Source organism: Ipomoea triloba, chromosome 9, assembly GCF_003576645.1.
Source record: "Ipomoea triloba cultivar NCNSP0323 chromosome 9, ASM357664v1".
In the NCBI taxonomy this organism is placed as follows: Eukaryota; Viridiplantae; Streptophyta; class Magnoliopsida; order Solanales; family Convolvulaceae; genus Ipomoea; species Ipomoea triloba.
This window is the reverse complement of record NC_044924.1, coordinates 5,971,839-5,981,330: the sequence shown is the minus strand read 5'-3', so window position 1 is coordinate 5,981,330 and position 9,492 is coordinate 5,971,839. Positions and strand designations below refer to the sequence as shown.

The following is a 9,492-nucleotide window of genomic DNA, read 5'->3' as shown; positions in this document are numbered from 1 at the left end:
ATTAGTTGTTAATTTATTAATTACTACTTGTTTATGTATGATTAAGTTCTTATATAATCACAATGCACATGTAATTTCTAATTCTGTACAAAACTTATATTTTCATAAATTGTGTCGTGTCGCCCACAGATTGTATGAAACCAATTAAAATAAATAAATAAATTGCCACTGCCCACCGATAATCTGCAACCATGCTAATTACTTACGTATAATTCTTCTATTGTTAAAGCGTTGTGTGGAAGCGATTAGGCGCGGCGTTATTCGCTAAGAAGCACAAGAACTTTACCGTCTCTCTCTATCTCACGGTTGCTTTCAAGTTTCAACATTCGCACGCTAACAGCTCTCCGTAACTGCGATCTTCTCTACAGAGCAAATCGGATAATCGAGGAGAAGACAATGGTGAAGGACAGGAAGGTCGGAGTGGCCATGGATTTCTCAAAGAGCAGCGAAGCGGCGCTGAAATGGGCCATTGATAACCTAGCTGATAAGGGGGACACTTTCTATATCATCCACATCAATACTCACGCCTCTGATGGATCTCGCAATAAGCTCTGGTCTCATTCCGGATGTCGTAAGTTGGAAAATGGAAACTCTGGCCTGATTTTGGATTTGATTATGGATGTTTATTTGTTTGTTTGTTTTGATCATGTTTTATAGCTTTGATTCCGCTGTCTGAGTTTCGCGAGCCTGACTTGATGAAGAAGTACAATGTTCAGCCTAATATTGAAGTTCTCGATTTGCTTGATACCGCTACTAGGCAGAAAGAGGTATAAATGATTAAATTCAATCTGATCACCTTTAACCTCTGTTTATACGTCTTCTATGGGGCTTGAGGAAAAAGATCTTTTGCTAATCCAATAATCTTTTGTAGATAACCGTTGTTGCAAAATTGTACTGGGGTGATGCAAGAGAGAAGCTCTGTGATTCAATTGAAGATCTGAAGTTGAATTCGTTGGTTATGGGTAGCAGAGGCCTTAGCCCCCTGAAGAGGTCCTTTCTATTATTCCTTTCTTGCTAATTTTAGTAATAAAGTTATGATTTCTGGAGTGACATTCCCCCTTCATTTCCACCTGATCTGTATCAAAAATTCAAAATCAGTTCAAATTTCGTGATTAATGTTCATCTAAAGGGTCAAGTGATCTTTGAATTTGATTAGAGTTCTTACCTGTGTTATATTTAAGTTTTGCTGCTTTTTATGATGTGAGACAGGGTTATCATGGGAAGTGTGACCGACTATCTACTGATAAATGCAACCTGCCCTGTGACTGTGCTGAAGCATCCAGATTTTCACAAGCACTGATGGAGGAAGAGAGCTGATGAAAAGTGAGTCCCAAACATGAATAAGATGGGGAGCTTTTTATATTTTATCTTAATGTTCTTATGTCTTTGTACTATTTTGTCTGTATTAGACATATAGAGTTTTTCATGTTAATTTTATTTCTTTGAGATGTTTCTCTATAATCTTTTTTTAAATATCATACCATTTTTGTTGTTATTGGCATTAGTATTTCTTCTTGCATTAGCTTTTTGTAACATTCTCCCAATGCTTATATATAATATAATTGAAGCATATGTTCCATCTCAACTAAAAGTCTAAGCTGATAGTTAGATTGCATATTTATGTTTATATATTATATATGCTCAACAATTATCTCCTTTAACTTTTATTTTCTTTTTCTCGCTTTGTGACTTTGCCGCGAAAGAATAAATCAGCCTACGTTGTTTATAGTAGGTCAATTCAAACTATGAAAGCCAATAAATTACTCTAGTTGAAAGTCGAACTCGTAACCTCCGCTACCTAAATTGGCTGATTTGTTCATAGGTCTAGCTCTACTCCTCTCAGTCACACAATTGTGTACAAATTATGAATAACTTAGGGTGTGTTTGGTTCACACATGTGAATCGGAATCGGAATCGCTATGAGTATCAAATACTTGGTAAGGGTAATGAGTTTCGGTGAAAGTATTTTGCATGTTTGGTAGAGTAGGGTGGAATAAATGAGAATGGTTATTAGTTAATAGTTGGGGAGGAAATGAGGAAAGGAAATGAAACCTTATGTAATAAGGGTATGAGTTTTTCAATTTATAGAGTATTTCAAACCCATAGTAATATTCTAAAAACCTGTCAACCAAACAATAACAATCACTTTAATACCCATACTTTATACCAAAACTTGTCAACCAAACACATCCTTATATTTTTATAAATTATGTCTCCCACAGGTAACACGTTATATGAAACTAAATAAAAAAAAATTGCCTCTGCCCACCGATAATCTGCAATCATGCTAATTACGTGTAATACTTCTATTGTAAAAAGACAAATGAAGCGTTGCGTGGAAGCTATTAGGAGTGGCGTTATTCGCTAAGAAGCACAAGAACTTTACCGTCTCTCTCTATCATTCGGTTGCTTTCAATATTCGCACGCTAACAGCTCTCCGCAACTGCGATCTTCTCTACAGAGCAAAGCAGATAATCGAGGGGAAGACAATGGTGAAGGACAGGAAGGTCGGAGTGGCCATGGATTTCTCAAAGAGCAGCGAAGCGGCGCTGAAATGGGCCATTGATAACCTAGCCTATAAGGGGGACACTTTCTATATCATCCACATCAAATCTCACGCCTCTGATGAATCTCGCAATATGCTCTGGTCTCAATCCGGCGCTCGTAAGTTGGAAAAAGGAAACTCTGGCCTGATTTTGGATTTGATTATGGATGCTTATTTGTTTGTTTGTTTGTTTTGATCATGTTTTATAGCTTTGATTCCGCTGTCCGAGTTTCGCGAGCCTGAGGTGATGAAGAAGTACGATGTTCAGACTAATATTGAAGTTCTCGATTTGCTTGATACCGCTTCTAGGCAGAAAGAGGTATAAATTCAATCCGATCACCTTTAACCTCTGTTTATATATCTTCTATGGGGCTTGAGGAAAAAGATCTTTTGCTAATCCAATAATTGTTTGTAGATAACCGTTGTTGCAAAATTGTACTGGGGTGATGCAAGAGAGAAGCTCTGTGATTCGATTGAAGATCTGAAGTTGGATTCCTTGGTTATGGGCAGCAGAGGCCTTAGCACCCTGCAGAGGTCCTTTCTATTATTCCTTTCTTGCTAATTTTAGTAATAAAGTTATGATTTCTGGAGTGACATTACCCCTTCATTTCTCCACCTGATCTGTATCAAAATCAGTTCAAATTGTGTGATTAATGTTCATCTAAAGGGTCAAGTGATCTTTGAATTTGATTTGAGTTCTTACCTGTGTGATATTAAAGTTTTGATGTTTGTTTACAGGATTATCATGGGAAGTGTGACCAACTATGTACTGACAAATGCAGCCTGCCCTGTGACTGTGGTGAAGCATCCAGATTTTCACAAGCACTGATGGAGGAAGAGAGCTGATGAAAAGTGAGTTCCAAACATGAATAAGATGGGGAGCTTTTTATATTTTATGTTAATGTTCTTGTGTGTTTGTACTATCTAAAGAACAAGTGGTGTTCCTACCCAGATTGTGTCTGTATTAGACTTATATAGAGTTTATGGTGTTAATTTTATTTCTTTGAGATGTTTCTCTATAACTTTTTTTAAATGTCATACCATTTTGTTGTTATCGGCATTAGTATTTCTTTTTGCATTAGCTCTTGTAACCTTACCTCCATTATTTCCTTTTAACTTTCTTTTTTCTTTTGGGAGTGATGAGAAAAACCATAACCAGTATTCGAGGAGGTGTACTGATTAAATATCACTTTGTGACCTTAGTCGGCGAAAGACCATTATGAAATAAACCAACTTATGCTGCTTATAGCGGATCGATTCAAACTAAGAAAGCTAATAAATCATTCTTGTTGAAAGTCAGGTCGACTAAAATTAAAAAAGCTAATAAACTATTCTTATTGGAAGTCAAACTCATAACCTTAGTCAAACTCCTCTCAGCCACGCAATTTTCAGAATGCATTTAGCAGATATCAGATGCTGTGAGGTGCCATTACTAACCCCTTCCCAGGCTGTCGCCCTCTAAGGTGGCACAATATCCTTGTGCGCTCAGCATTAGTTGAATGTTGTGGGGTGCCATTACTAACCTCTTTCCAGGTTGATAAGTACAGTAGTAGAAAACGTTTGTTCAACGAAAATGAAAAAAGAAGGAAAAGAAACCATCACTGGTCCCCTAAGATGTCCTATGTAACCTGCTACGGATACACTTTTTTTTTTTAATCAAGCGTTCCTTCACTGAGCAATCTTCAACTACATGAAAACAAATTCCTATTGTTTACTAAACATAATAAAAATCAATAATATTAGGCTATACCAAATTCCTATTGTTTACTAAACATAATAAAAATCAATAATATTAGGCTATAATAAGATTAAAATTTGTATATGGTGTGATGACATCCCAATTACCATTCCAAATGGATGGTCATAGAATCGGTTAGAACAAACACTACTTTATAAAGAATCATGAGTATTTCTTTATATATATATATGTATATATATGGCATTTATTTAGTTATACAATGCGCTTAATTTAATTAGATAAAGGAAAAAGGGGAAAATAATGGGCAAATTATGCTATGGACCAGGTCCACCTTGCAAGGTGGATCTAGGTCCAAAATGCGCCTTTGGAATATTTTGTGAATATAGAATTCAAAAATTGTGAATATAAAGTTCAAAAATTGTGTTATATTGTTAAATATAGAGTTCTGTAATTGTGAATATATAGTTAAAAAATTATGAATATAGAATTCAAAAATTGTAAATATAGAGTTCTGCAATTATAAATATTGAGTTCTGTAATTTTGTATATAGAATTCTAAAATGGTGAAATAGACCCGGATCCACATTGCAATGTGGATCTGGATCCATAACATAACAACCCAAAATAATGTTACGGAATTGTATTGTCTTCCTATAAATGGGTTGAAGCCCATATGGTAACTGGGCCAGTAGGCTTGTGAGTTGTGACCATATTCTCATAAAGCAAATTGCTTCTACCGAACTGAAATTTCGGATCTAAGGAAGATCCAAGTTTAGCTTTAGTCAAACCGGATCCATATCCTATGTTCAAAAAAGTCGGTGTTGGTCCTATTGGAATATACCTAAAGGCTAAAGATTGGGTTGGAGCCTTGGAGGGACTGTGTTCAAAATACAAAACTTCAAATTCTCAATATACCAAAGACAAAGAGTATAACCAATCCTTTACTATACATAAAAGTATAAACTATCACTTTACTTTTCAAAACTTCAAATTAGCAAATATACCCACACTCAACAAAAAAAAAAAAAAAAAAAGGAATAACCAAACCTTTAGTATAAAGTATAAAAGAAAAAAAGTAGATATTTCAATTCTACAAGGAATATAATTACTTTTTCCTACAAATTATTCAAATTACATTGGACCAAATACTTGTTTATAACAAAATAATACATTTTATTTTTGGATTCAAACAAAAGACCCTTTTTCTTGTCTACTTCTCAAAATCTCATCCTATGTTATTGTTACAAATGGCAGCAAGTGGTGTTGATTGTGCGTGAAGCTTCCCATTTATGGTCCATAGCTTTATATCTTGTCTTCCTTTTCAAGATTCCAAGACTTACAAAGTTACAATTAAAATTGTATCACAAAGTAATATTTTAATGGAAAATATGTTAAGTTAGATGTGAGATGAGTATATGATGTATAAATGTATAATTAAAATATTTTATATGTTGATTCAATATTGAAAATCTAATGTGTTTGACACTATAGATGACAATGTTAGGCTAAAACTGTTCTTGAAATTTACCTTGATGAGAAAATACCTAGCATGAGCAATCTCGACTCGAACTTGATTAGATTAGCACACAAAGACCTACCGGATCCCCCGGAGGCCCAGACTTGAGTAAAATGGGTGGGGCATTCTGAACGGCACTGGAAATGTCAATCCTCCTTTCCCATTTACGGACCAAGCAACCATAGGGTGTGAGTACCATACCCCAACCTTCCTTGCCGTCAAGACTCTTCAAACACGTGACAACTAAGTTCAACTTCAGGAATCTTCTTACACTCGGCGCCACCATTCTGAGTTATTTGGGCACTATGTGGATGACATTTCACCCTTACCCCCAACTCTAGAGGTAGGGAGGAAAAATGGGAGACTTGTACTGTTTGGAAACACGTTTCCCGACCACTGTACTCCACCGTATATCAATATTCAATAATCACCATTTACATTATCATACCTAATTGCTAGGTGATGTAAAAAAAATTGTTTAATTTTTTTAGCTTATGTGTATTGAAAGCTTTCAAACAAGTACAAAAGATTGTCATTTGACATTCTTTTATTATGTTCAAAAAAAATATTTTATGTTATTTCATTTATTATTACATTATCATTTTGTGATTATATTATAATGTGATGTGAAAGCGATACCACTTTTAAAAGTGATAAAAGTATTATAGATTTGCAAATGTAGAAAATAGACACTCTTAAAAAAGTGAGTGTATTGCAGGAATAAAGATAACATGATAGGTTAATATTATTGCATGGCAATGGGAGTATTCATTTCCCTTAATTTTCACTTTTCCCCTATAAAAACAGAATCATTACGGATTGATCTCTTCACTCCAAGAAGAAAGCAGTAGCAGCCATAGCTCAAGCATTGGCAACTAGAGCTCCAAAGCCAATCAAGAATCCGCATTGCAGTTCCAAGAATCCTATGGTTTGGCTTCTACTAGATTGCATTGCAGTAAACAGCTCTGCTTCTTGTGCCTCACCTTGTTTTCTTGGTGAAAAAATGGAGATTTTGGGCGAAGTTTTTGAAGTGGATTGGAAGCTGGATGAGGATGAGGATAAAGCCGGGCGTTTTGAGTATGTGAATGGAGAGAAGAGCAGTTCGAGCTCAAATGGTTTGGAGTCAGAAGATTCATTGAATGAAGAACATAGTAGCTCAGAAGATTCATTGAATGAAGAACATAGTAGCTCAGAAGATTCATCCTCACCCTGGTCTGGAAACTCTGTTGTTTCTGAAGCAACAGAGAAACCGTATTTGGATTACAGGAAGTGGGAAAAACAAGGATCATCTTCACCAGGTAACATTCTTGATTCTTTCATGGCTGTACTAGGAGTGCATATGTGTATTTATTGTTGAGAATGTGCAATTCAACTATCAGCTTAGGCTTTTTAGTTGAAATGGAGCACATGCTTCAATTTGGTATCAGAGCCATGCCAAAGGTCATGGGTTCGAATGTTGTTGAATTGAACTTGGGTTCATTGCAGAGATTGGGATGCTTAAGGATACATTCTCGAAGCTGCTCCTCGGAGAAGATATGTCAGGTGGTGGAAATGGTGTGTCTGCAGCACTGGCTGTTTCGAATGCCATTACTAATCTTTCTGGTATGCTGCAATTCTTGCTCAATCTGTGCTTTTGAATGATTGTTTCAATTTGCCTCATTCGGGTCATTTTTTGTTCTTCCTAGCTGCAATTTTTGGGAAAATCTGCAGACTGGAGCCTTTGCCTGCTAAGAAGAAACTAACATGGAAGAGAGAAATGGAATGGCATCTTTGTGTTAGCGATTACATTGTGGAGTTGACACCGTCCTGGCAGACATTCCCCGATGGGACTGAACGAGAGGTGATGGTCTCTAGACCGCGATCAGATCTTTATGTCAACCTCCCAGCTCTTCGCAAACTAGATAATATGATTCTGGTAAGATATGACATTGTCTCAGTAGGAAGTTTAAGCTAATAGTGAGACTGGACATTTATATGTTATATCCTCGGGTTGCAGGAAATCATGGACAGTTTTGAAAATACTGAGTTCTGGTATGTGGACCAAGGAGTTTTAGCCCCTGCAGAGAGTGATGGTTCAAAGGAGAAATGGTGGTTGCCTGTTCCTCGAGTTCCTACGTGTGGTCTCACTGGAAATGCAAGAAAGCTGTTACAGCAGACGCGAAACTGCACGAATCAGATTCTGAAAGCAGCAATGGCCATAAACTGCAGCACTTTAGCTGAAATGGAAGTCCCAGAGTCATATTTGGAAGCTCTTGCAAAGGTGAAGACCCTGTCACTCTGTATATATTCAATTAGAACATCTCAAACGGATGTTCCTCGTTTAGTATTGAGCAGATGTCGGTGAAGGGTTAAGTCCAACACCTGGTGGTGGCTAGAGGATTGTGGGGCGAAGGCATAAAGGGCCAAGTCCAGCATCCTGCCTCTCGAAAATGTGATCTGTATAAGAAAATAAAGTTACACTTTCACTACAGGTTATAACTTCAGTTAAGGCTAACAGGTGCTGGGAGGGGATTGTTTCGTTCTTGTTGATCCTAACATTTAGCTTTGCTGCAGAATGGTTATGCTAGCTTAGGGGAGCTCATCAATGGATACAACATCTCAGATCAATGTTCGCCTGAATCTTTGCTTGATTGCCTCGATTTGTCTTCTCACAATCGAGCTCTGGAGATCGCCAACCAGTTGGAGGCTTCAATGCACGTCTGGCGCCAGAAAACTCACTCGAAAAACTCGAAACTCTCATGGGAAGGGGTGAAGGAGTTGGTGGTTGATGCAGATAAGAGAGAGCTGCTTGCATACAGGGCTGAAAGCCTTCTCCTCTGCCTGAAACAGCGGTTTCCTGGGCTTCCTCAGACAACATTAAACATGAGCAAAATCCAACACAACAAGGTTTTTCACCTGTCTCTTTACATGATTCATGTTTTTGTCATCAGAAACTCCCTCACTGGATCTTCTTCCCCAGGATCTTGGCAAATCCATTCTGGAGAGCTATTCAAGAGTTCTGCAGAGTTTGGCATTCAACATCGCAGCCCGCATCAATGATCTTCTTTACGTCGATGACTTGACAAAGCATTCGGATCCTTTCATGCCCGTTTCTCGGAAGAGCACAGGAACCCCAAACTCCTCGCCTTCCCAGGGTTTCAGTGCACCAAAAGAACAAGAAAATTCACACATTCAAGATAACAGCAAGCTTCCTCCCCGCGATTGTGGAGGGAGGAAGGCTTTGACAGATTTCTTGAGCATTGATTTAAATGGCAATCGCGTCAGCAATGATCTCAGAAAACCAGTCTCATTCTCAAGCACATACCAAGAAATATCAGTAACAGAAGATGAACTCAATACTTTGCATTCTTGTATTTAGTCAGTTATAGCAGGAAATGTGTGTATGTGACATGGTTTCTGACGAGGAACATTCTACCTTGGTATGTTTTCATGACCAAAACATTATAGTATAGTGTCTCAAAATTGGGTCTTTTATGTAGCAGTCACAACTAACCTCGATTTCCAACCAGTTTGAGATGCCATAGATGACAAATGGCAGTGAATATTGACAAACCCAAAATATCAGACCAAGATAACTAGATAAGATTACCACCGAGCAACATCACGTTACAAACCCGAAAACTACAACATCAAACAACAACTGCTTTCATTCAGACCAACAATCTTTATCATTGCCTCGTGAACCTTATCTGGCATGTAGACACTAATGACCAAAGCTGGAATAGTTTTATG

At 37.3% G+C, this 9,492-nt stretch overlaps 3 protein-coding genes across 3 annotated transcripts; all 3 read left to right on the top strand.

Annotated features, from left to right (window-relative positions):
* The first annotated feature begins 233 nt into the window (after positions 1-233).
* On the top strand, positions 234-1,501 carry LOC116030471 (universal stress protein PHOS32-like). Its single transcript, XM_031272725.1, has 4 exons — positions 234-571; positions 658-767; positions 872-990; positions 1,210-1,501. Exons 1-4 carry the CDS (start codon positions 397-399, stop codon positions 1,298-1,300), a joined length of 495 nt encoding a protein of 164 aa, XP_031128585.1. The 5' UTR covers positions 234-396; the 3' UTR covers positions 1,301-1,501.
* An 847-nt stretch (positions 1,502-2,348) lies between these two features.
* On the top strand, positions 2,349-3,605 carry LOC116028785 (universal stress protein PHOS32-like). Its single transcript, XM_031270602.1, has 4 exons — positions 2,349-2,664; positions 2,755-2,864; positions 2,961-3,079; positions 3,284-3,605. The coding sequence occupies exons 1-4, from the start codon at positions 2,490-2,492 to the stop codon at positions 3,372-3,374; spliced, it is 495 nt and encodes a 164-aa protein (XP_031126462.1). The 5' UTR covers positions 2,349-2,489; the 3' UTR covers positions 3,375-3,605.
* Positions 3,606-6,427: 2,822 nt separating this feature from the next.
* LOC116029967 (rop guanine nucleotide exchange factor 7-like) lies at positions 6,428-9,257 on the top strand. Its single transcript, XM_031272027.1, has 6 exons — positions 6,428-7,058; positions 7,246-7,362; positions 7,446-7,675; positions 7,757-8,020; positions 8,314-8,646; positions 8,720-9,257. The coding sequence occupies exons 1-6, from the start codon at positions 6,686-6,688 to the stop codon at positions 9,116-9,118; spliced, it is 1,716 nt and encodes a 571-aa protein (XP_031127887.1). The 5' UTR covers positions 6,428-6,685; the 3' UTR covers positions 9,119-9,257.
* The last annotated feature ends 235 nt before the right edge of the window (positions 9,258-9,492 follow it).